The following is a 26491-nucleotide window of genomic DNA, read 5'->3' on the forward strand; positions in this document are numbered from 1 at the left end:
GAATGATTACCTCATCTGCTGCACTCATAACAGCCAGTTCACTGAATAATTGTTTGTCTGTCCGAGGAAACTGAATGGTTTTATATCAGCTGGAGTTTATTTTGAGGAGAAACACACCTTCAGGACAGTTCTGTGAATGAATCTACATGTTTTTTCTGTTATTCTGCCTGTTGGCTGGGGTATGTTTTACAAAGTATTTTCTGTTATTGTAATTGTCTCACAAAATTTGTGCAGAAGCACCGGACTCGAGCATTCCGATGGCGAAGTTGTCGCGGGGGTTCTCGTAGGCGTACATGGACTCTTTGAGTTTTAAGGGATTGACGCCGGTTGGCGCTGTCGTGTGTGGGGTTAATGCGCACGTTTTTCTTTTTTCTGTTTGTTTTGTTCCGGGGGAAGTTCGGGGTTTGATTGTTGCATTAATGGGGAATGTGGTCTGTATAATTTTGTTTTTGACTTTTTTTTTTTTTTTAAATATCAATATGTCAAATGTTAATGTGAATGGGTCATCTCTCCACATGGAATATGAATGGGTTGGGGCACCCCATAAAAAGAAGGAAGGTTATTTCTGTTCTTAAGCGCAAGAAATATGATGGTGTTTCTTCAAGAAACGCATCTTTCCCCGCAGGAAGCTGAAAAATTTGGGAAGATATGGGGTGGACATGTTTTCTTTAGTGCTGGCTCAAGTAAGAGCATGGGAGTTATTATATTGATTAATAAACATCTACAATTCAAATGTGTCAAACAGAATAAAGATAAATTAGGAAGAGTCATTGTGTTAGGAGAAATTCAGGGGCAAAGGTTGATTTTTTTTTTTTTTTTTTTTTTTTTGGCTAATATTTACGCACCTATCGCTGATGATCAGGGCTTTTTTATAGATCTTGAAGGGATGTTGCAAGCTGCTGGCATCTCTCATGACATAATATTGGGAGGAGACTTTAATCTTTTGATGGACTCAGTCCTTGATCACAGTGAAGCAAAAGTGTGTAAACCCCCTAGAGCTACATTGACACTTCACAAGATCTGTAAAAATCTTAGTCTTGTAGATATCTGGCGACTTTTGAACCCATCTGGTAGGGATTATACTTTTTTTTTTTTTTTTTTTTCTTCAGTTCATAAGATTTACTCTAGATTTTTTTTATATCGAAGTCCCTCATTTCATCTGTTGTTGATTTGCTCAATTGGAAATATCTTAGTCTCAGATCACACCCTGGTGAGTTTAGAGATATTGCCACATACAGAGAAAAGGAAATCATATAATTGGTGCTTTAATGTATCCCTTTTGCAAAATCCTGATTTTCAACAAATGTTAAAGACTGAAATCAGTGTCTATATGGAGACCAACTGGTCCTCGGTATCCTCTGTGTGCGTGGCTTGGGAGGCACTTAAGGTGGTTCTTAGGGGTCGAATCATACAGTATGCCTAATTTATCAAAAAATTCAAAGCACGAGAACTTGTGGAGTTGGAAGGAAATATTAAAAGTGCCGAGGCAGAGCTGAAGCGCCGTATGTCATCTGATGGCCTCAGAGAATTGACCCGATTGAAATACAAATATAATACTATTCTGTCGCAGAAAGTGGCGTTTTGGTTGTTCAGGGCAAACAGTCATATTTTGAGTAACGGGACAAAGCAGGGAAGCTTTTGGCTAGATATATTAAGCAGAGAGAGTCTTTTTCTACTATTCCCTCAGTGAAATCTGCTGGTGGTGAAATTTTTACCTCAGCCATTGATATTAATAATGCTTTTAGAGTTCTATCTTGATCTCTATAGTTCCACATCTTCGTCTACTGATGAGGATATTAGGAACTTTGTGGAACCATTAGAACTCCCTAAACTGACGAATGAGCAAAAAAAAAAACTCTCTTGATTCTGAGATAACCTTGGAGGAACTTGACGAGGTAATCAAGTCCCTACCTACTGGTAAGGCTTCGGGGCCAGATGGTTTTGCCGCTGAATTTTTTAGATCTTATGCTACAGAACTGGCTCCACTTTTGTTAGAAGTTTATACAGAATCATTGAAGAATGGAAAGCTTCCACCAACCATGACACAAGCCCAGATCAGTCTGATTCTTAAAAAGGATAAAGATCCAAGCGAGTGTAAAAGTTACCGTCCAATTTCCCTGATCCAGCTAGATGTAAAAATTCTGGCTAAAATTTTGGCTAACTGATTCAGTAAGGTTATGATGACATCTATACATATAGATCAGGTGGGGTTTATTCGGGGCCGCAGCTCTTCTGACAACATTAGGCGTCTCATCAGCATCATGTGGTCAGTGGCAAATGATCAGACTCCGGTCGCTGCCGTCTCACTTGACGCCGAAAATGCGTTTGATATGGTAGAATGGGATTATCTTTTTAAGATTTTGGAAATATATGGATTCAGGAGTACATTTATTGGTTGGATCAAGTTACTTTATAGACACCCTGTAGCAGCGGTACAAACAAATGGCTTAATTTCAGATTATTTTACCCTGGATAGGGGCACCCATCAGGGTTGCCCTCTTTCCCCTTTATTGTTCTGTCTTGCCCTGGAACCATTAGCAGCTGCGATAAGAAAAGATGATGATTTTCCAGGGGTGATGGCGGGAGGTGTGGTGCATAAGCTTCTGCTTTATGCAGATTATATTTTATTATTCGTCTCCGACCCCACTAGACCTATGCCTTGCCTCCACAGAATTATTAATTCCTTTTCCAAGTTCTCAGGATACAAAGTTAATTGGTCTAAATCCGAAGCTTTGGCTTTGACAGCATACTGTCCAGTAACGGCCTTCCAGCCAGGCGCCTTCCAGTGGCCCAAACAGGGCATTAAGTATTTGGGCATTTTATTCCCAACAAATTTGTCTGATTTAGTCATTTAAAGGGTCAAAACTAACTAAAACTGTTTTCAGGCGATGTAGACAGGTGGGCTTCATTACATTTATCGATGATTGGGAAGGTTAATGTTATTAAAATGAACTGTATTCCAAAATTTAACTACTTGCTATAGTCTCTACCTGTAGATGTCCCCCTCTCTTATTTCAAGCAATTTGATAGCAAAGCGAAGTCTTTCATTTGGAGTGGTAAGCACCCCAGACTACATTTCAATAAATTACATAGGCCGATTGACAAAGGTGGGCTAGGCCTACCCAAGATTTTGTTTTATTATGCATTTGGTCTCAGACATTTGGCTCATTGGTCGCTTCCACCTGAAAGAGCCCCTCCCTGGTTCTGCATTGAACAAGAGCTCCTTGCCCCTATTTTGCCATTGCACAGCCTTTCCATCAAACTAAATAGAGAAGTTAAATCGCACCCCATTATTTCACATTTGCACTCAGTATGGACAAAAGTGTCCAGAGTGTTTAATTCAGATATTCATCTAAATGTTGCCTCGAGCCTACAGCTAAACCCCAAACTATGCATTAATAAGTCCCCTTTTTGTTGGTCAGAGTGGATTGCGTGGGGGGTTAATTCACTCGGTGATCTTTACGAGAGCAGTGTGATGAGATCCTTTTGAAAATCTGGTTCAATATTTTGGGATCCCCAGATCTCAGTTTTTTAGGTATCTTCAGTTACGCCATTTGCTCTGTACTATTTTTGGGAGTAGCATACACCCCCCTAAAGCAGCAGATACTCTAGGAGAGGTGATTTCTGCTTTTGGAAAGGGCCATGAGGCATCAGTGTATTACTCCTTATTAATTCAGAGTCTGGGGGACGGAGTCTCAACCACTCAAGAGATTATGGGAGAAAGATTTAAACCTGGGATTGGAGGAGAGAGAATGGGCTAGGATTTTAAAAAACATAACTGCATCAAGGGATGCAAGAGTGCGCCTTATACAATTCAAGATTTTACATCGGTTCTATTGGACCCACTCTAAATTGTATAGGCTTGGTCTTAAAGACACACCCACCTGCTGGCGATGCCAATCAGAAGAAGGAGACATGGCCCATGTTTTTTGGTGGTGTGCTGAGATACAGGAATTTTGGTTGAAAGTACAGAGTGTTCTGTGTGAAGTGTTGGGCATTCAGATTTCGTTTTGCCCCAGACTCTGTGTTTTGGGTGATGGGGCGGTCATCGACGTAGGTGATAAATACATAAAAAATTGGATCCTCACCAGTGCGATGATAGGCAGGCAGATTGTTTTAAGGGGTTGGAAGTCGGTGGGAGCACCCTCAATTCGGGAGAGATGGGAAGGGTGGCAGCCTTTGAAGAGGTATCATGTAGAAGGCTGGGGATATGGGATTCTTTTATTGGGAAATGGGGTAGATATTTGACGTTTTTGGGGGGCTCTCGCAGTGGGTCTGTGGAGGGAGCAGTATAGTTTAGAGGTGTGTGTGTGTGTATTATTATTTTATTCTCTATAAATGTGTGTACTTATGTAAGACCACTGGTATGTTCGTTTGGGGTGGGGTTCTTGATTGGGGAGGGGAAATAGTGGGTGTTAATGTCGATTCACTGTATACATGTTTTGTTTTTCTTTGTTTTGAAAATTAAAATGTTAATCACAAAGAGTACATGTCTGCAAATTCTAGGCAAAGGGTGAATACTTTTAATAATTATTAATTATATTAATTATTACTTTGTTAAAATATAACACCGTTTTTATTTATTTTGGATATTTTGATTTTTAGTCACAACATAATTCCCATAGTTCCATTTGTTATTCCTTAGTTTTGATACTATCATTCTAAAATGTGAATATTTTTTTTTTTTTTTTTTTAATAAAGAATAAGTGTTTCAAAACTTTTGACTGGTAGTGTAGATCATTAGATAATCCACACAAAGCACAATATGCACAAAGTTTGTATAGCATTGGTCTATCTGGCATCATGCAATCTGGCTGAAAACACTTCTGCTTTGCTGTATCAAATGACATCTTCGGAAAGATGTAGTGTCATGGAATGCTAAACCAATTGGATTAGGTTCTGATCGGTGAAAAATCATCCATATTTAGGCAGAGAGACATGTGATTGGTGATTGTTGCATATGGCCATAAGTACATGACCGACTCGATGCAGACTCATTGAATCAAAAGGCACTCCTTCTATAATTTTTTACAGATTAACTTTCACACATTAAAAGGTTTTTGCGACCAAAGCAAATTGAGAAGCACTGAGACATGGGACAAAATATGTTTGTTGCCATTAGTTTTAAAAATACCTTAATTTCTACTTGGAAATTAATCAAGATTTCTGAAAATGTCTTATAAATCTGCGTTATATATTTATATACATACACTGGTGACCAAAAGTTTGGAATAATGTACAGATTTTGCTGTTTCGGAAGGAAATTGGTACTTTTATTCACCAAAAGTGGCATTCAACTGATCACAAAGTATAGTCAGGACATTACTGATGTAAAAAACAGCACCATCATTATTTAAGAGTCATTTTGGATCAAATCTAGACAGGCCCCATTTCCAGCAGTCATCACTCCACCTTATCCTTGAGTAATCATGCTAAATTGCTAATTTGGTACACTTGCCATTGTCAAACACAGTTGAAAGCTATTTGGTTCATTAAATTAAGTTTAACATTGTCATTGTGTTTATTTTAAGTTGCCACAATATGCAGTAGACTGGCATGTGTATGAAGTGTATTTGTATGAAGATTTCATACAAAAGTGTACATAGCAGGCTTCAAAGACAAAGGACAACTGGCTCTAACAAGGACAGAAAGAGATGTGGAAGGCCAGATGTACAACTAAACAAGAGGATAAGTACATCGGAGTCTCTAGTTTAAGAAATAGACGCCTCACATGTCCTCAGCTGACAGCTTCATTGAATTCTACCTGCTCAGCACCAGTTTCGTGTACAACAGTAAAGAGAAGACTCAGGGGTGCAGGCCTTATGGGAAGAACTGCAAAGGAAAAAGCCACTTTTGAAACAAAAAAACAAAAACAAAATGTTAGAGTGGGCAAAGAAACAGACATTGGACAACAGATAATTGGAAAAGAGTATTATGGATCTTAACCCCATTGAGCTTTTGTGGGATCAGCTAGACTGTAAGGTGTGTGAGAAGTGCCCGACAAGACAGCCACATCTATGGCAAGTGCTACAGGAAGTGTGGGGTGAAATGTCACCTGAGTATGTGGACAAACTGACAGCTAGAATGCCAAGGATCTGCAAAGCTGTCATTGCTGCACGTGGAGGATTTTTTTAAATTAGTTTAAGAAGTTCTGTTTTTTTTTTTTTTTTTTTCAAATTGTAATAGTAATTTTTCATGTTATTCATGTACTGACTAATACATTGTGTTCAGTTGAATGCCACTTTGGTGAATAAAATACCAAGTTCTTTCCATAAGAGCAAAATCTGTACATTATTCCAAACTTTTGCCGTGTGTGCGTGTGTGTGTGTGTGTGTGTGTGTGTGAGAGAGATAAGTAATTTTGCTTGTTTTCTGTGTCTCAACATGTCAAATCACAAAATGAGGGAAATTATCTAAAAATCCCAAACAAATTGAGTAGCTCATGTTGGCAGCTAGCAACACCACATTCAAAGTGGAAGAAACAAAATGGCTACAGAATTTAATACATCTGATATCCAAAATAATGTTTTGTCAACACCATCAGACCCTTTTTTGTTTTTTATTTATTTTTTTTATATAAAGTTTTATTGCTTGTTTTCTCCAAGTCTCAATCAATGCACTGAGTACTGCATAGTTGAAGTATATAGTGTTTGACATGCTGCAACTGAGGGTTGTTACCTAGAGTTGAACATGAATAAATTAACATGCTACCATTCAGCTTAAATTCTGTCAGAACAAGACAAAAAGCAGTTCTTCAACAGATGAAAGTTAGTAAGTTTAAAATTGATGTATCAATATAAACAGAAAAAAGGCAGAAGTGTTTATCACAGTGGCCTAAGTTAGTTTCTTACAATCACTATACTGCATGCAGTTAATTTTTCATAGTGAAATCCTAAATAAATAGCAAGACATGAGTATGATATTTCTGCTTGTCTGTTTTGTTGAAACAAATATTCACTATTTAACCACTTACCATGTTAACCATTTCTTCCAAAATACTATAGTTACTGCAGTTATTGTTATCAGAACTATTGATATTTTCCAGTTCAAACTGGATGTAGATCAAATGCTTTTTTTTTTTTTTTTTAAATCATTAGAGTCTGTCATTTGTATATGTGTGTCTCTGTATAAATCAGTGGATATAGAAGATACAGCATACAGCACGGTTTTGTAAGTGTGGGACCCAGGTGTAAACAAAGTCATATTAGTGTCCTGGGCCGAGAAAGTTTAAGAACCCTTGCTCTAGTGTTTCTCTGAGCTGACCTGAATCATGTACTTCATTTGCTGCATTACCCTTTTTAAAAAATGCTATAAGCATATAGAGTAATATGTTTTTTTTTTTTTTTCTAGGTTTATGTGGCTGCGTTCTCTATCTCGGGCTATGCCTGGGCCAGCTGGCGTAATCGGTACAAACCCTTTAACCCTGTACTAGGAGAAACATATGAGAGTGTGCGTGAGGACCGTGGTTTCCAATATGTTGCAGAACAGGTATGAGCGCTTCATCCCTATTAAATATTGTAGTACACATTGGAAGGGTATTATTTGTAATTATCTGGTTTTTGGTGTTTTGTTTTGTTTTTCCTAGGTCAGCCATCACCCACCTTTGTCCGCTTGCCATGCCGAGTCTGAGAACTTTGCCTTTTGGCAAGGTAATATATCTAACATAGCCATTTACTCTTGATGAGGATTGCTTTTCTTGAGTAAAATCATTGCTCAAGTTTTGCTTTTATAATTGACTATTTGTTTTAAGTACAAAGTACATTTGTAAAAGATGTAGTTTATTATAATTTTTTTGTTTCTTTACTACAAATGCTCTGTGAATCTCCCCTAACCTTATTTCCTAAATTCCCATTAGACCAGCGATGGAAGAATAAGTTCTGGGGGAAGTCTGTGGAAATTGTTTCGACAGGGATGGTTAATGTCACTTTACCTAAGTGAGTATTGAATTAATGAGCTCTGTCCTCTGTTACCTTCTGATAGATGCAGTTTTTAAAGATGAAAATCATTAAAGATGGGGGAACAGATCATTGAAAAAAGATGTAGCTGAGGATTTAATTTGTTGTATTTTCATTCTTACAAATATAATAGTTAACATGAAGTTGCAAATAAGCAAATGCTGTTCATTTTTAAAAGGAACCTTTTTAGTTCTAAATTATCAAAGTGTGCTAGACTTCATAAAGTCATGGTTTATCAGGGGTCTGTGGTCCATGTAAATTGTTCATTCTTTTTTTGTTTTTTTCGAGAAAAATAAATAAATATTATGCTCTGAATGTTGCAAATAAAACAAGCAAGGTGTACTTTTTTTGGTCTTTGAGCAGTTAACTTTTTTACAAAATGAAACGTATAAGAATTGCTTTTGAAGAGGCCTCATAGCTGCTCTGATGTTTCTCTTCAGCTACAGTGATCATTATGAGTGGAATAAAGTGGTGACATGCATCCACAACGTGTTTAGTCAGCAGAGATGGCTCGAGCACTATGGTGACGTCCACATTCGCAACCTCAACAGTGACGAGTGCACCTGCAAGATCACCTTCATCAAAGTGAGTTTGATACACTGCTTACATTATCACAACAATATTCAGTAATGGCATGTCCTGTACAGAATGAAGTAAGACTCTCTGTAAATGATACGGCTTAAATCCACTAAATATCCCCTCAAACTCTGGTGCTTTTTTGGGCTGCTGCCTGCAGTTTTTCACACTCAAATTTAAAAGCTCACCATTCACACATACTGTGGACTAACTGCAAAAAATTGGTCTTATTTTTTAGAGAACTGCCCAAATAAAAAAGGCTCCAATTATTCAGAAATAATATTGTATGTGTTTTATAATCTTATGATGATCTTCTTTTTTTTTTTTTTTAAAAAGAAATAAAGTTGAGCTATTTGGGGCTTACAGCAGCAGTTATCGGAGCATAAAAGAGATGTTTGTATTTGATGTCTTACATAAATCATAGTACACTTTTTGATTATTTTTTGAAAGTCTTTTCGAACTGTGGTATTAGGGCAACACAATTAACTACAGTCACATTCCTAAGAGTGAGGGCTTTCATTTGATGTAAGATTTGTCCATTGCAGATCCTTGGCATTCTAGCTGTCAGTTTGTCCACATACTCGGGTGACATTTCGCCCCACGCTTCCCGTAGCACTTGCCATAGATGTGGCTGTCTTGTCGGGCACTTCTCATGCACCTTACAGTCTAGCTGATCCCACAAAAGCTCAAAGGGTTTAAGATCCATAATACTCTTTTCCAATTATCTGTTGTCCAATGTCTGTTTCTTTGCTCACTCTAACCTTTTCTTTTTGTTTTTCTGTTTCAAAAGTGGCTTTTTCTTTGCAATTCTTCCCATAAGGCCCGCACCCCTGAGTCTTCTCTAACTGTTGTACATGAAACTGGTGTTGAGTGGGTAGAATTCAATGAAGCTGTCAGCTGAGGACATGTGAGGTGTCTTTCTCAAACTAGAGACTTTGATGTACTTATCCTGTTTAGTTGTACATCTGGGCCTTCCACATCTCTTTCTGTCCTTGTTAGAGCCAGTTGTTCTTTGTCTTTGAAGACTGTAGTGTACACCTTTTTGTATGAAATATTCTGTTTTTGCCAATTTCAAGCATTGTATAGCCTTCATTCCTCAAAACAATGATTGACTAATGAGTTTCTGGAGAAAGCTGTTTCTTTTTTGCCATTTTTGACCTAATATTGACCTTAAGACATGCCGGTCTATTGCATACTGTGGCAACTCAAAAACAAACACAAAGACGATGTTAAGCTTCATTTAACAAACCAAATAGCTTTCAACTGTGTTTGACATAATGGCAAGTGATTTTTCTAGTACGAAATTAGCAATTTAGCATGATTACTCGAGGATAAAGGTTGGAGGGATGGCTGCTGGAAATGGGGCCTGTCAAGATTTGATCAAATGACTTCTCAAATAGTGATGGCGCTGTTTTTCAGTAATCAGTAATGTCCTGACTATACTTTGTGATCAGCTGAATGCCACTTTTGGTGAATAAAAGTACCAATTTCTTTCCATAAGAGCAAAATCTATACATTATTCCAAACTTTTGGCTGCCAGTGTAAATATTTCTACCCCATTACCTCTAGAGGGTGCTAATTCTCAAAGTGAATGTTTTGAGGCTTTATTTTGTTATTTTAAGTAACATAAATGCAGAAGTGATGGTTATCTCTGAAAAGTTCAGTTTCTAAGCTTTCAAATGAAATCTCATATGCCTGACTTATGTATATGGAGACTTTAATGTTTTAAGTTTAAACGATTATTGTGATATAGCACCCCCATAGAGTTTAGGGTATATTTAGTAATTTCACATTTAGTGATTAATCTAAATTGAACTTAAGTTCATACATATTACATGAAAATGCAGTCTTCCCTGTATACTAAAGCTAATGTGATGTTTTCATTAGCATTAATGCATGTCAAAAGGACTTTATATTAAAATGTACTAATGAAACAGGCTTCCTGTAATGTAAAAAAACATAACTGATGTACTGTATAAACTTTTTTTTTCCACCCAATTTGGAATGCCCAATTCCCTATGCGCTCTAAGTCCTCGTGGTCGCGTAGTGATTCACCTCAATCTGGGTGGCGGAGGACGAATCCCAGCTGCCTCCGCATCTGAGACTGCCAACCCACGCATCTTATCACGGGGCTTGAGCGCGTTGCCACAGAGACATAGCGAGTGTGGAGACTTCACGCCATCCACCGGGGCATCCATGCTCAACTCCCCACGCGCCCCACTGGTAACGAACCACATTATAGCGACCACGAGGAGGTTACCCCATGTGACTCTACCCTCCCTAGCAACCGGGCCAATTTGGTTGCTTAGGAGACCTGGCTGAAGTCACTCAGCACACCCTGGGATTCGAACTAGCGAACTCTAGGGGTGGTAGCCAGCGTCTTGTACCACTGAGCTACCCAGGCCCCCAGAACAATTTAAATCTTAAGGAAATCTTTAAATCTCACTGTTGAATTTGTAACTTGTGCATCAGCTCAGTGATAAAACACATACAAATTTAGCAGAACACAACATCCAATTAACATTGCCTAATTCAAATGGTAACAGAATTTTAACAAATTGGATGAACAATATTTCTAAATTAGAATTTGCCCATTCAGCATTTTAATGTCATCCTTTCCACTATTTAATATACTTGCCAAATAATTTGACACTTGCCTGCTATGCTTTATTTGTCTGTTCAGTCACGTTACTGGGGTGAAGATAACAGTAAGAATGAGGTGCAGGGTAGCGTCCTGGACCGCAGTGGCAGAGTCGTGCGTCGCTTTGGTGGATCGTGGCATGAGGGCATTTTCTGTGACACGCTACCCAACCCACAATGCATCTGGAAGCCAAGTGAGTGATAAAATTGCCCAACTATTTCAATTGAAACATTATTTTTGTTTTAAGTAGTTGAAACATCTGCAAAGGATAGTGTAAGCGCGTTTTAAATAAGTTGAGTCATGAAACTCGACACGGTGCAAGCTGATAGGTTCTTTGACATGTAAATCTGTTAGCCAACCAACTTGTGTTCTCTTTTTGTCTAACATTTAAATAGCTGTTGTTTGTAGATAATCCGAGTTCACTTCAGCACACACTGGACCTTGACACTTACTTAGTTTACTAATCATAAACCTTGACCTGCACTGGACATAAATTATTAATATTGGCATTATATTCATGTTTATCCAGAGGGGAACTGGCCCCAACAGTGAGCCTGGTTTCTCACAAGGTTATTTTTCTCCATTGACCAACATCTTATGCAGTTTTGTGTTCCTTGCCACAGTCGCCTACAGCTTGCTCACAGGAGTTCTAAATACAATTATTATTGAATTTTTATACACAATTTACAATCATATATATATATATAATATAATCAAACTACATAATGATCACTCTAAGACTTTAGATATTACAGTTTCATTTTTTTGTTAATGCATGATTTTCTGTAAAGCTGCTTTGAAAAGATGTGTGTTGTGAAAAGCGGTATACAAAGAAAAATGACTTGACAAAACACGTTCTCAACCCCCCCCCCCCCATGTCTAGTTCTGCTTCAAGGGGATGTTTCAGCAGCATGTCTGTGTAATGTTCTGGCCATAGCAAGTCTTCATACCATGACCAAACCTAGCAACTTGTCATATCCATTATAAACCACAACATTTTTTCGAGAGATGTCATGACTGAATTTTTTGACAAAATGTCTAACAGAGCACATTCAGATGTAATTGTCTGTATTATCATTCACAGATGTTCAACCAGATGATTACTTTGACTACTTTGGCTTCTCTCAGTATGCCAGAGAGCTCAATGAACTGACTCCTGATATAAAGGATAAACTGCCCCCAACAGACACACGCTTCCGTCCAGACCAAAGGTATGCTACACAAAGAGATGAAGAGTGATCATCAAAAATCATTTTGACCTATTGCACGGGTGTCAAACTCAAGGACCACAGGCCAAATCATTTTAGGCCCACAGGCAATATTCCTTTAAAAAAACGTTTATTAAATACCCCTGACTATTGTAATATAAAAAATGGTTTAGTTTTGTATTTCATGTTAACGTGTTACTTGCGTTGAAAGTGCTAGCTAAGATAAATATGGAAAAATTCTTGGCACCCGTCAAGTTTTCATTTGGATAATCTGTTCCCCGCAAGAAAGTAATTTAAGAGCCCTGACCTTAAAGAACTGTGGTAAATTTTCATATTTATAATGGACAAAGCTCTGAGCTTTCCTTCTGTGTAAATTTTTTTTTTTTTTTCTGATTGTAGAAAAAAGTAACTGGATTTGCCTTCAGATATTCCAAGAGATGACTGAACTTTAATTAGGGATGCACCAATATGGAATTACTGGGCAGATACAATAATTCGCCGCTCATTGTTTTATTTAATCCTTTAACCTGGAACTGCTAGCTAATTCATTAAAAGCTTCTCATTTGAAAAATAGGTGTCATTATAAGCTTAGAATTTGGACTGCTATTTAAAGTTTGGCAGATGTAACATGAAACAGAAATGTGCCTATAAAACAAATATATGCTGATTTGAAAGAGATGAATGACAATACACTTGTATACATTTTATGGTCCCTATTTATGAGTATTTACGGTAATCCTGATGACTCGCTCACAGAGAGAGAATGAACTTCTAATAGATGTAATAACTTAAAGATCATGCAGTAACACCATAACTGATTGTATGTCGTCATTAATTCAGAGACCCTCCCCTTGAAATCCAAACACAAGTGGTCACAGAAAACATATTTAAGCGATCAGATGTAAACAGCGATGTGTTTCACCGGAGATGCATCCTAATTCCAGGTGTAAACGGGGAGTCACACTGACAGAATATTGCATTTTAACCCTACATAAAAATCACTTTTAATTGTCACACAACCATATACACAAGTGCAACAGTGAGAGAAAGTCTTTGGTGCAGTTCCGAGCAACATAGCAGTCATGACAGTGATGAGACGTATACCAATTTACAAGAAACATCAGATTTACACAGCACAATTTACATATCTAATATACACAATTACACACAACACAATATACAAATAGTAATATACAATGTACAGTATACAATACACACAATATAGAACACACACACAATATAGAATACACAGCATACAATAAAAATAGTATATATAAAATATATAGTACGTTGTATTGTGCTGTATTGACATTCAGGCTGTCAGTTGATAATCAGTTGCCAGTGTGTTGTTAAGAGAGAATATAATTTATGACAGTCCGGTGTGAGATAATAAGATTAATAAAGTGCAGTGCTGATGTATATTGATCGTGAGAGATCAAGAGTTCAAAAGTCTGATTGCTTGGGGGAAGCTGTCATGAAGTCGGCTGGTGCGAGGCCTGATGGTAGCAGTGAGAGCAGCCCATGGCTCTGGTGGCTGGAGTCTCTGATCCTCCGAGCTTTTTTCACACACCGCCTGGTATATATGTCCTGGAGGGAGGGAAGCTCACCTCCGATGTTGTGTCTGGCAGTTCGCACCACCCTTTGCAGGGCTTTGCGGTTGTGGGCGGTGCTATTGCCATACTAGGCAGTGATGCAGCCAGTCAGGATGCTCTCTACAGTGCTAGTGTAGAACCATGTCAGGATGTGGTGGTTCATTCCAAACTTCCTCAGCCATCTCGGGAAGAAGAGGCGCTGATGAGCCTTCTTCACAATGGCCTCAGTGTGTACGGACCATGTGAGTTCCTCAGTGATGTGGACACCGAGGAACTTGAAGCTGCTGACTCTCTCCACTGGTGCTCCATTGATGGTGATGGGGCTGTGTTCTCTGTCTTTTCTCCTGAAGTCCACCACAAGCTCCTTGGTCTTGCTGACGTTGAGGGAGAGGTTATGCTCCTGACACCAGTGTGTCAGAGTGTGCACCTCCTCTCTGTAGGCTGTTTCATCATTGTCAGTGATCAGACCTACCACCGTCATATCATCAGCAAACTTAATGATGGCATTGAAGCTGTGTGTTACCACACAGTCATGTGTGTGTACAAGGAATACAAGAGTGGGCTGAGAATACAGCCCTGTGGGGCTCCAGTGTTGAGGGTCAGTGATGAGGTGTTGCTGCCAATTCTAACCACCTGGCGTCTGCTTGACAGGAAGTCCAGGATCCAGCTGCACAGCGAGCTGTTTAAGCCCAGAGCCCGGAGTTTCTCATCTAGCTTGGAGGGCACTATGGTGTTGAATGCTGAGCTGTAGTCTACAAACAGCATTCTCACATAAGTGTTCTTTTTTTCCAGGTGGGAGAGAGCAGTGTGTAGTGTAGATGCAACAGCATCATCAGTGAAGCGGTTGTTGGGGTAAGCAAACTGCAATGGGTCCAGTGAGGCAGGCAGCACAGAGCAGATGTAATCTCTGTTTAGTCTTTCAAAGCATTTGCTGATGATGGGGGTCAGAGCAACAGGACACCAGTCATTTAAGCAAGTAATTTTGGATTGCAGGCACAATGGTGGACGTTTTGAAGCATGTGGGGACTACAGACAAGGAGAGCGAAAGGTTGAAAATGTCCGTAAAAACACCAGCCAGTTGGTTCACGCATGCTCTGATGATGCGGCCCGGAATGCCGTCTGGACCCATGGTTTTATGGATATTCACCCATCGGAAGGATCGGGTTACATCTGCTATAGAGACGGAGAGTGAACTAGCTTCGTTCGTGGGAGCTCTCTCCACGAAGGCGGTGTTATTTCCCTCGAAACGCGCATAAAAAGTATTTAGCTCATCCGGGAGAGAGGCAGCGGTGTTCACGACTGAGTTTTTATCCCTTTGTAATCCGTGATGATATTAATTCCCTGTCACATGCTTCTAGAGTTGGTGGTGTTGAACTGTCCTTCAATCTTGTCCCTGTACTGTCGTTTTGCTGCTCTGATTTGTTTTTGCGGAGGGCATAAATGGCTTGTGTTGGGCCTCATGTATTCAGATAGAAGACAAAGGCAGGCCTAACACAGTCGTAAAAACATAACTTAAGCCCCCACCTTCTAAGTCGTAAATCTTACTGATAAAAATCGCGCCAAAATCAAACAAAGGGAGTCCAAAACCGACTACAGATCCATGAAGCCTTGCCCTCTAAAGGATCGAGCTCTCAACTCCTATTGGATGAGGCACACAACAGAACGTCCCTCAAACATGACATCATTAGGACTTCAAATAATTCTGAAATGCTTCCAAAGTGGCTTCCGGCGACTTCGTTCACCGAATACGGACGTAGCTTTTTGCTGCTCTCCGGTGCAACCTCGTGGCATAAGGAAGTAATGTCCGACTTGAAACTGTAGCCATACAATCTCCATCTCGCTGGACGAGTTGAGATTACTCTGTGTTCAACCGAACACTCTAACGGATCCGAAGGAGACCGCCGAGCAATCCGCATCTTCATCCGTTTGCCTACAGAAGTGAAGAGATTAAAGATTTCTCTTCCATCTTCAATCAAGTCGACATTTCTGAGTTCTCCGCCAGCCCGCCGAGAATCAACAGCCGTACCGGCCGCCGACAGCGCGAGGAAACGGCTCTAGTCATCACACGAGCCTCAAGAAACCGGGTCAAAGTTAAAGGACGGAGGAAAACACATTCTACCTGTGTCCTCATGCGATTCAAGTAAGAGGTTTACGTCTGGGCAGAGATAGAATATTATAGCGTGTTATTCTTGTGTTTCAAGGTTTTTGCTTGTACAGTTTACGGACCGCCATGTCCGCTCATTATTAATACTCAGGGTATTAATTATCACGAATTTGTTTTGCTGTGTTGTGGTCCAACCAAATTGGACTGTTGTGCATTTTCGCCATCGCGGGTGAGACAGCAACTGAGTTCATCCATTAGAGTCAAATAACAAGGGACTTTTACGAGCCCCGCTCGTAAAACCGCGTCTCTGAGTGATGAACACGGCTGCTTTATCTCCAGCTATCGTGAAATCAGCTTTCGGGCTGTCACTTAATCATCTCTCTCTCTCTCTCACTAACCACACTGACACACACACACACACAGTCACACAAACACCTTATGTGTTATAGGATTATTTTTATTTCTATATCTAATCATATCACTGTTTAGTTTGTAGTTGTAAGTCAGAAGTTTATTGACTGCATTGTATTAATTATTAATTGATATTACTGCATAAATAAACTGTTATATTTCAAAGAGAAGTGTTTTGGTTTGTTTTGCATACGCCTGTGTCATGCTGACGGGATGTCAGTGCTCGGATTCAAACCTTCATTGTTTTTTTTCCCGAAAATCGATATTCTTCGGATGTCAATTTTCCTAAGAAAACAATCTAATATTGAGACTGTTTTAATATTCGGTTATTAGTCCCTGATTTCAGGGTGGTGCCCCGTCAATGTTAATCCTTATTAATATTCTATTGATTTTTGATAATTGATAATTATCTTTGATTGAATTTGAATGATCAATAAGCTAGTGTTAATTGTAATTAATGTTTCATCGATGTTAACAATTAACGATTATCTTTGATAAGTGTTGATTTTAAAGGATTAAAAAAAAAGCTAACATTGATTCTCATCAATGTTCTATTGATTTTAATAATTAATAATTATCTTTGATAATTATTAATTATTGCTAATAACCAAACTTGCTCCTAAACGTAGCACACTACATTTACTGGAGTCCCATATGAGGTTTTAATGAGTTAGATCCAATTAATTAATTTAAATATTGATTAATAACTACAGAAATAATTACCAATTATTTCTGATAGTAACACTGATCTAAACAACCAGTAAAGCCCTACGCTTGTTTATGCTCCTCCGTGTTCCTGGAATTAAAAGCGGAGGTCTGCGCATTAAGTGCCGCACAAACATCGCTATTAATCCATGGTTTCTGGTTGGGATAGATCTGTATTTAACTTGGGTGTTAAATGATTTTTGTTGGGGTTTAACAGATGTAACTGTTAATATCATAATTAAATGGGAGCTACCAAATCAGGTGCAGGTGCATTAAAGCCTGTACTACCAAAACTTTGGAAGTTTACCACTGATTTCTCTTCAACTTAACAGGTTTTCTGACTCATGACTAGGGATGTGAATCTTTGGAAAAATTTATTCAATTTACGAATAATAGGTTTTTGATTCCAAAGCGTTTTGATAATTTTTTTTCACAAATTTGATTCGATACACAGTGAAATTTGATTAACTATTTGATTTTGTATTTTTGTTTTTTCAATGCATTTTATATTTTTCTTTAAATACTTCCCCGAATGTGTCTAAAGCAAGAAATGGAATGACAAACTAAAGATTGTTTTGTTTGTTTTTTTGCACCAAAAGTAACTCAAAAGAAAACACATTGTACATACAGGCTACTTGGAATACAACAGAGTGCAATGTGGCAATAAAATGATTTCGATCTGAGCATAACTACAAAAGTATGCAATATTTTACTATGAAAAATCTGGGTTTTTTAAGATCTATTAACTTTTCCAGGTCTGGAAATCACATTTTTTTAAATTCCCTGATATTTCCAGGTTTTCCATGACTGTGGGGACCCTGAATCGTTGAACTAATCCCAATATTACAACACTTAAGTACCATCATCTGACTACACTCAGTTTCAAAAAAAGAGAAGCAATCAACTAGATTAACTTAAATGTTTTCTGCACACCAAGTCCCCAACTAAACATTGATACCAGTAAAATGGCACTATTTTATCTTATAGAAAATAAAGTTAGTTTGGCAAAATAAGTTTTCCCACAATTACATTTTCAGTAGTGGCCATGCAACGAGTTGGCAGCTCTGTCAAATGGTCTGAGCACGTTTGACTCTAGATGGGCGCTATTGCGAGCTGTCATTTGCTTATGTGATAGTCGGTGGCTGTCCGGAGGAGAGATCAGACATAAGGTGCTCGAAAGCCTTGGAAAGCTGTTCAGAAAAAGTTTCAATGAGAGTTACGGACAGACTGAGAGCAATGAGATGGCGATGGAAGACTGCAGCGCGCGTCTGTGAGAGCTGTGAGGGTGCAGGCTCCAAGGCATGCTAGAGAATGACGCTGCGCATGTCTTCTTTAATCGCACATTTAACAAAGTTAATATTTATATTTTCTAAAATATTGTATACTATTCATTATTGACCAACACTAATGATCCTCGATTCAAAAATCATATTTCAAGATGGATGCATATGCATCGAGAAAACGGGTGAATGTTACACCCCTACTCAGAACTAAACAAATGTATCACAAAAATAACTAAATTGCTGACTTTCATTTAAGTTTACAAGATGAAAAACATGACATCTAAAAGCACTAGTGTCACACTAGTGGAACCCTTTTGAAGAACCTTAAAGAAATGTTCCAGGTTCAATACAAGTTGAGCTCAATCTATAACATTTGTGGCATAATATTGATTACCACAAAAATGTATTTTGACTCGTTCCTCTTTAAAAGCAAAAATCATGGTTCCAATGAGGCACTTACAGTGAAGTGAATGGGGGCCAATTTTTGAACATTAAAATACTCCACAAGAGGAAGGATATGTGTGTAAAAATTATTTTAGTGTGACTGGCCATAACTTTACACAGAAAAGGTTAGTAAGTGAAAAGTTATTGATTTTACAACTTGGTTACCATGACTATGTAAATTCAAACGACCCTAAAAGGACTGTAAAAATGACAATTTAAACAACTTTACAGCTCAAATAATACACAAGTTTTAACAGAAGAATTACTGCAAGTGCTTTTATACAATTATAAGCTTCATGTTTCTGTGTTTAAACCCTCCAACTATTTTGTGGTAATCGACATTGACACAAATGCTGTCGATTTGAGTTTAACTTGTATTGAACCCAGAACATTCCTTTTAAGGCAGCCTTTCTGTTCTTTGAGAAACTATTTAGTCTTCCAGGAACTGTTAAGGTAGAGATGGACAACATAATGAATTTAAAAACATTCTGGTTCCAATTCCTCTTAATGATTCTGGTTCTTTAACAGTTCTGTTTTGACAATTATTTTAGTACTTTTGGGCAAGTAATATTTGGAAATGGTGTTTGGTAAGTTACTTAAAATGATCCAAGACAAATGACTATTTGCTTCTATAAAATTGTAACCAGTTTATGGACTTTTTTTTCAGGGAAGTAATCAATCACACTACTAATTATTTTAAGTTATTTTCTGAAACACTGTTCACATAAGTTTGTTTTTTCCGCTCAAAAAATTCAAAATAATGTAACTGTTGCATGCAAGTCATACAAATTCTTACAGATGGGTATTTTAGAGCTCCTTGCACAGGATGCAAAAATTACAAAGGTTTTTATTCTTCAAGAAAAGTGACATTGAGTTTGCAGGTTAGTGTATGAAACTGGTTTAACTGCACAAACTGAATGATTAGAAATTATGCAATTTCTCTGTATGTATCTTTTGAAGAGGTTTCATTCAAGCGGTCAAACCACAAAAAGACATACTTGTAACACTGTGTAGGCTAAATGAAAGATGCATATAAATCTATCATCCACTGATGGCTAGAATAAATCTTTGTCCTTTTTGATAATGATTTGGGTCAAATTTAATGGAAAACTATGAGTTAATGCTCCGTGGCACTGTAGTTTGACCAGCCTCCAGAGACGGCAAGCCTGCGCAGTGTATGGACCTTCATGGAAAATTATTTTAACATTTTAGAACACGCCATGTCTTCTGCCAGACATGTCCAGTGTGCTAAATTACCCTGCTGCTCAAGCTTTACCACAGTTGTGTAGAGATATGTTAAAGACCAAGACTATTGTGCAATTAGCAGCCCGATTTATACTGGCGGCCAGAAGTTTGGAATAATGTACAGATTTTGCTCTTATGGAAAGAACTTGGTACTTTTATTCACCAAAGTGGCATTCAACTGATCACAATGTATAGTCAGGACATTAATAACATGAAAAATTACAAACCATTACAATTTGAAAAAATGTTCAGAACTTCTTAAACTACTTCAGAGAGTTCTTATCAAAAAATCCTTTGCAGCTTTGCAGATCCTTGGCATTCTAGCTGTCAGTTTGTCCAGATACTCAGGTGACATTTCACCCCATGCTTCCTGTAGCACTTGCCATAGATGTGGCTGTCTTGTCGGGCACTTCTCACACACCTTACAGTCTAGCTGATCCCACAAAAGCTCAATGGGGTTAAGATCCATAACACTCTTTTCCAATTATCTGTTGTCCAATGTCTGTTTCTTTGCTCATTCTAACCTTTTTCTTTTTGTTTTTTTGTTTCAAAAGTGTCTGTCTTTGCAGTTCTTCCCATAAGGCCTGCATCCCTGAGTCTTCTCTTTACTGTTGTACATGAAACTGGTGTTGAGTGGGTAGAATTCAATGAAGCTGTCAGCTGAGGACATGTGAGGAGTCTATTTCTCAAACTAGAGACTCTGATGTACTTATCCTCTTGTTTAGTTGTACATCTGGCCTTCCACATCTCTTTCTGTCCTTGTTAGAGCCAGTTGTCCTTTGTCTTTGAAGACTGTAGTGTACATCTTTGTATGAAATCTTCAGTTTTTTTGGCAATTTCAAGCATTGTATAGCCTTCATTCCTTAAAATGAGTTTTTAGAGAAAACTGTTTCTTTTTTACCATTTTTGACCTAATATTGACCTTAAGACATGCCGGTCTATTGCATACTGTGGCAACTCAAATACAAAAACTATATTTGCTTCATTAAATGAAGCTTAACAGTTTTCAATTGTATTTGATATAATGGAAAGTTATTTTCTTGTACCAAATTAGCAATTTAGCATGATTACTCAAGGATAAGGTGTTTGTGTAATGGCTGCTGGAAATCGGGCCTGTCTAGATTTGATCAAAAATGACTTTTTTCAAATAGTGATGGTGCTGTTTTTTACATCAGGAATATCCTGACTATACTTTGTGATCAGTTGAATGCCACTTTGGTGAAATAATGTACCAATTTCGGCAAAGAAACGGCAAAATCTGTATATTATTCCAATCTTTTATATCTGAAAAAACAATGTATTCATGTTGTTTAGCCAGAGGGGCGCAGTTCTCCTGTGGCTAAACAGCATGAATAATGCCAATATTAGGTATTTGTGTAGTAGAAGTCATCGTTCAAAATTAGTAAACTAAGTAAGTGTTAGGGGCCAATGTTTAAACAAAAAAATGTTGTATGAACTGTAAGATTAATGACTGAAGCCTTTGAAGTTCATCCTGAATTTACTGTGGAAGTGAATGCAGATGCATTGTCCTTTTGTTATTTGGTTGATGAAGGCTTTAGTTGCCATTAATGTGTTTGCTATGAATTCCATTTTAAGAGAGTGTAGTCCATACTTTGACCAAGGTGATGCAGGGAGAGGTCAGTTTTAATGCTAAAGCATCACTAACATCACACAGGGTAAAGGCTGAATTCACTTTTTTTCTTTTTTTTTTTTGGCTCTAGACTACTTGAAGAGGGTAAAGTGGAAGAAGCTGATAAACGTAAGGATGAAATAGAGGGAAAACAGCGAGAAAGACGTAAGGAACTGGCCAAGAAAGGACAGGAGCATGTCCCACGGTTCTTTAAGTGAGTCCCAATTGTTTGTCTCACTGTTATGTTCCTTTTTTACCAGTATACTCTGTCAGGAATAAACACTGATGAATTTATCCTCTAGCCATTAACGTGCGTGTATGGTGGGGTGGGTGGGGGGGGGGGGCAGGTTTAAGTGGTTTACGAGGACTTTTTTTTTTTTTTAAGGATATAAACTGATAATTACAAAGGTATTATGCTATAAATGTGGTTTGAGGACATTTCTAGTGTCCCCATAATTCAAATCACTTAAACATACTAAATGATGTTTTATTGAAAATGTAAAAATGCAGAATTTTTGTGAGGTTTAGGGGTAGGGTTAGGGGATAGAATCTATAGTTCGTACAGTATAAAAATCATTGTCTTATAACCACCGACCACAATAGCGGCACGCAGCTATATATATAAATAAATATATATTCTGAATAACAGGAGGGACCCACCAACTATAAACTTAATGCTGCTAAAAAATCTTATTATATTTCCCAGTGTGTTGTCAGAAACAATAAAGACAAGAATGAAATGTTATACCTTTTATATAAATTGAATGTTTTGAGTAAACCAGAATAAACAGATAAATGCATGTACATGAAAATTAGAATGAAATGAAACCAGTACAGTAAATCAAAGCAATATACCCAAAGATGGCCTGTAAAGTAATGTGAACCAATAGAAAAATAAAAATAAAAAAGGCTTATCTGATCAGTTCAAGTTGTAGGTGAGTGATTCTTTGGGTAAGTATGGAATCACTACAATGAAAGTTGAAATGGTCAGTGTTTAGGATGATGTCCAAGTCCCTTTGATGATTGAAAAAAAACCCACTCACACAAAAAATAGAAAATAGCCCTTCAAGTGCTCTTCATATAATCCAACAAAAACAATATAGTCCACAGAGTCTAATCCTTGTACTCGGGATATTTGATTATCCATAAGGCAATGCAGTGAGAACAATCCATTGGGGAGAAACCACTTGATATCCGTATAAGTGGAGCCTTTGCAACTACTTATACAGTTTCAAGATGACAAAATATAAAGCAACATTTAAAGAGTCCATCTACAAAAAGAAAAGGAATCTAGCATTAGCTAGAGAGCCCACAGATAAATTATATACATCAAGTAAATACAAATACACAACATAAGGAGAAACAAAACTTACATGATTGAACTGGAAACAAAGTTTCTCAATCAGGACTCTGAGTTTTGCTGGAGGTGCTAGGATAATACAATGCTTCCCTCTTCCAAACAAACTGACTTTTATGATACTACCAATTTAAATACCAGGGGTTTTAGCGCTCAAGCGCCCCCTAGTGGTGAGTATGATAAAAAAAAAATAACAAGGGTAACGGCTGTTACACTCTGTGGAGAGTTCTCCATAATGATAGCTGCACCAGCGCGCGTGTGTGTGTGTGATTTTTTTTTTTTTTTTATGTTTGTGTATATGTATGCACTGTATAAACAGTGCATTCAGAAAGTATTCAGACCCCTTCATTTTTTTCACATTTTATGTTGCAGCCTTATGCTAAAATGCTTGAAATAATTTTTTTCACATTAATCTACACTACATACCCCATAATGACAAAGCAAAAACAAGACTTTGCAAATTTATTGAAAAGATAAAACTGAGATATATTGACAAGTATTTAGACCCTTTGCTATGACACTTGAATATTAGCTCAGGTGCATCCCATATTTCTGGATCTTCATCTTTGAGATGTTTCTACACTTTGATTGGAGTCCACCTGTGGAAAATTCAATTGATTGGAAATTGGAAAGGCACACACCTGTCTATATAAGGGGGAGAAGGGCCTTGGTAAGAGAGGTGACCAAGAACCCGAGCTTCAGAGATCATGTGTGGAGATGGGAGAATCTTGCAGAAGGACAACCATCACTGCAACACTCCACCGATCTGGGCTTTATGGCAGTGGCCAGACGGGAGCCTCTCCTCAGTGCAAGAATGCAAAAAAAACACTTAAAGGACTCTCAGACAGGAAACAAGATTCTCTGGTCTGATGGAATGAAGATTTAACTGTTTGGCCTCAATTCCAAGAGTCATGTCTGGAAGAAACCAGGCACTGCTCATCACCTACGCAATACCATCCCAGCGGTGAAGCATGGTGGTGGTAGCATTATGCTGTGGGTGTGTTTTTCAGTGGCAGGGACTGGGGGACTGGTCAGGGTTGAAGGAAAGCTAAATGCAGCAAACTACAGATATATCCTTAATGAAAACCTGGTGCAGAGTGCTCAGGACCTCAGATTGGGTTGAAGGTTTACCTTCCAACAGAACAATGACCCTAAGCACACAGCCAAGACAACACAAGAGTGGCTTAGGGACAACTCTGTGAATGTCCTTGATTGGCCCAGCCGGAGCCCAGACTTGAACCCAAACATCTCTGGAGAGACCTGAAAATTGCTGTCCACCGACAGTCCCCATTCAACCTGACGAAGCTTGAGAGGATCTGCAGAGAAGAATGGCAGAAAATTCCCAAATCCAGGTGTGCAAAGCTTGTTGCGTCATACCCAAAAAGACTTGAGGCTGTAATCGCTGCCAAAGGTGCTTCAACTAAGTACTGAGTTACTTACGTCAATGTAATATTTCAGTTTTTTCTTTTTAATACATTTGCAAAGTTATCAAATCTGGTTTTTGCTTTGTCATTATGGGGTATGGAGTGTAGATTGTGAAAAAAATAATTGAAAGCATTTTAGCATAAGGCTGCAACATAAAATGTGACAAATGAAGGTGTCCGAATACTTTCTGAATGCACTGTATGTGTGTGTATACACGTGTGCATGTATTTTTAATTTATTTTTTTATTATTATTGTTAACTATGTACAGTTATTTTTCTTTGATCAGAAAAACCATGGATCATGCTGGAAGAGATGTGTGGGTGACAAACGGAACTTACTGGAAGATTCGAGAGAGTCCAGGATTTGATAACACTGACAATCTGGATTTGTGGTGTTGATGGGATTGGTGATGTCACAGTATTCTGTTTTGATTGAGATTGACATGTCACTTGTTTTAGTGTATGTATATAGATGTGGTTTATGTAACTGGTGTGAATTTTGTAAATTACAAACCAAAGAGCTTATCCACTGACAATGATGTTATTCACAGACTAGTGCATGAGTGCTGCTGGTGACTGTTAATGGGGGTTTGGGGGTGTCCATTGTGGAACGGTGGTGCCATAAGGAATGAAGGAATAGAGTTTTGGGAGCATGTTATTCCAAACCATGATATTCCTCAAGTCACACGTCTCTCCATTTTACTGATGTCAGTGATTAGAATAGTCATTTAATTGCGTTAATGTGCAAAATACTCTCTAGGTTGTCCATATTATGTGTTAGGAATCCGCTACATGAAAAATGATTTTTTTTTTTTTTTTAATCTGGACACATTTTTATGAAAAGATCAACAGTTAGAAAGCCAGAATACTATATTAATTGTTAGCCTCAGACTGTAATCGACTGTTGAATGTTTACACTAAGGGGCATGTAGTGATTTCACTTACTCATCAATCTTAGTGGTTTAATACAGATGTTTTAAGTTTACTGTTTCAGTTGGACTCTGTGTAAATATTTCCTGTCCATAGTGTTTGCTCTAAGTTATTCATTTTAAGAGCTGGATTTATTTCCTCTCATTGAATGCTATCAGATGATCTCACCGCATAAAGAACTTGATACTTTCATACTGAGTAATGCCTCAGATAGTTAAAACGATGTAGTTGAAATTATGAAAATTAGTTTTCTTTGGAGGTTTCAGCTAAACCTGCTGACAAAAGAGTTTTATATCTTGGTGAAAAGTATAATCTGTTTATGTGCCTTTTCATGTATAAATGCATTTCTAATCAGATGAGACTTTAATAAATATTAAATTTAAACACCACAAATTTGTACTTTGTATTTGCAATCCAAAGAAAACATATGAAGCATTACAGTTTGTTTGGAATGGTTAAAACCCTTATTCCTAGATTCAAATTCCGGAATAAAATGTAAATTCTAATCTAATTTATCCTATATGCACATCAAAACAAGTCATGTGACTTTCCCTCCTGTCATGTGACTGATCAATTTGCTCACAACTGGACCAGTATCATCACATAGCATCTGAAATGTTGTGCTCTTTATTCTTAAAGGCCAGACACGAAGCCTGTCATCAAAATTATTTGCTACCATTACCTTCCAGAAGTATTTGAGATGCAAATTAGCATGTGCTATATAATCTCAATGTACAACGCATCTTTTAAATGTTTTTTCCTGCTGAAATTGTTTTTGCGTTGTCCATACAAATATCTGACCCACTTTCGCTTCCAGATATAAGGCATCTGGCACTGAACGCTAGCAAACATGAAGTTCTTTAGTGTTTTCCTGTGCACTCCAAACCCAAAGTAATTTATTACATTGAACAAAAGAGCTACTGTGGCTTAAATTTCCATTTTGTGCCAATTTCCCAGGAAGTGATGATTTTGTTTGCTCTTGAGCA

General features: G+C 37.9%; 1 protein-coding gene across 5 annotated transcripts in view; it reads left to right on the forward strand.

The window, feature by feature from the left end:
• LOC127425137 (oxysterol-binding protein-related protein 7-like) overlaps positions 1 to 25888 on the forward strand; it is a 41707-nt gene extending 15819 nt beyond the window's left edge. For all 5 annotated transcript variants that reach the window (XM_051670812.1, XM_051670816.1, XM_051670815.1 and 2 more), the window contains 8 exons: positions 7350 to 7487; positions 7585 to 7648; positions 7855 to 7933; positions 8395 to 8539; positions 11214 to 11364; positions 12256 to 12382; positions 21885 to 22007; positions 24863 to 25888. In XM_051670812.1, the coding sequence (XP_051526772.1) occupies positions 7350 to 7487; positions 7585 to 7648; positions 7855 to 7933; positions 8395 to 8539; positions 11214 to 11364; positions 12256 to 12382; positions 21885 to 22007; positions 24863 to 24974 (939 nt within the window). In that variant the 3' untranslated portion in view covers positions 24975 to 25888. The remainder of the gene's footprint in view (positions 1 to 7349; positions 7488 to 7584; positions 7649 to 7854; positions 7934 to 8394; positions 8540 to 11213; positions 11365 to 12255; positions 12383 to 21884; positions 22008 to 24862) is intronic.
• Positions 25889 to 26491: the final 603 nt, after the last annotated feature.

Source organism: Myxocyprinus asiaticus, chromosome 34 (assembly GCF_019703515.2).
Source record: "Myxocyprinus asiaticus isolate MX2 ecotype Aquarium Trade chromosome 34, UBuf_Myxa_2, whole genome shotgun sequence".
NCBI classification, from domain to species: Eukaryota; Metazoa; Chordata; class Actinopteri; order Cypriniformes; family Catostomidae; genus Myxocyprinus; species Myxocyprinus asiaticus.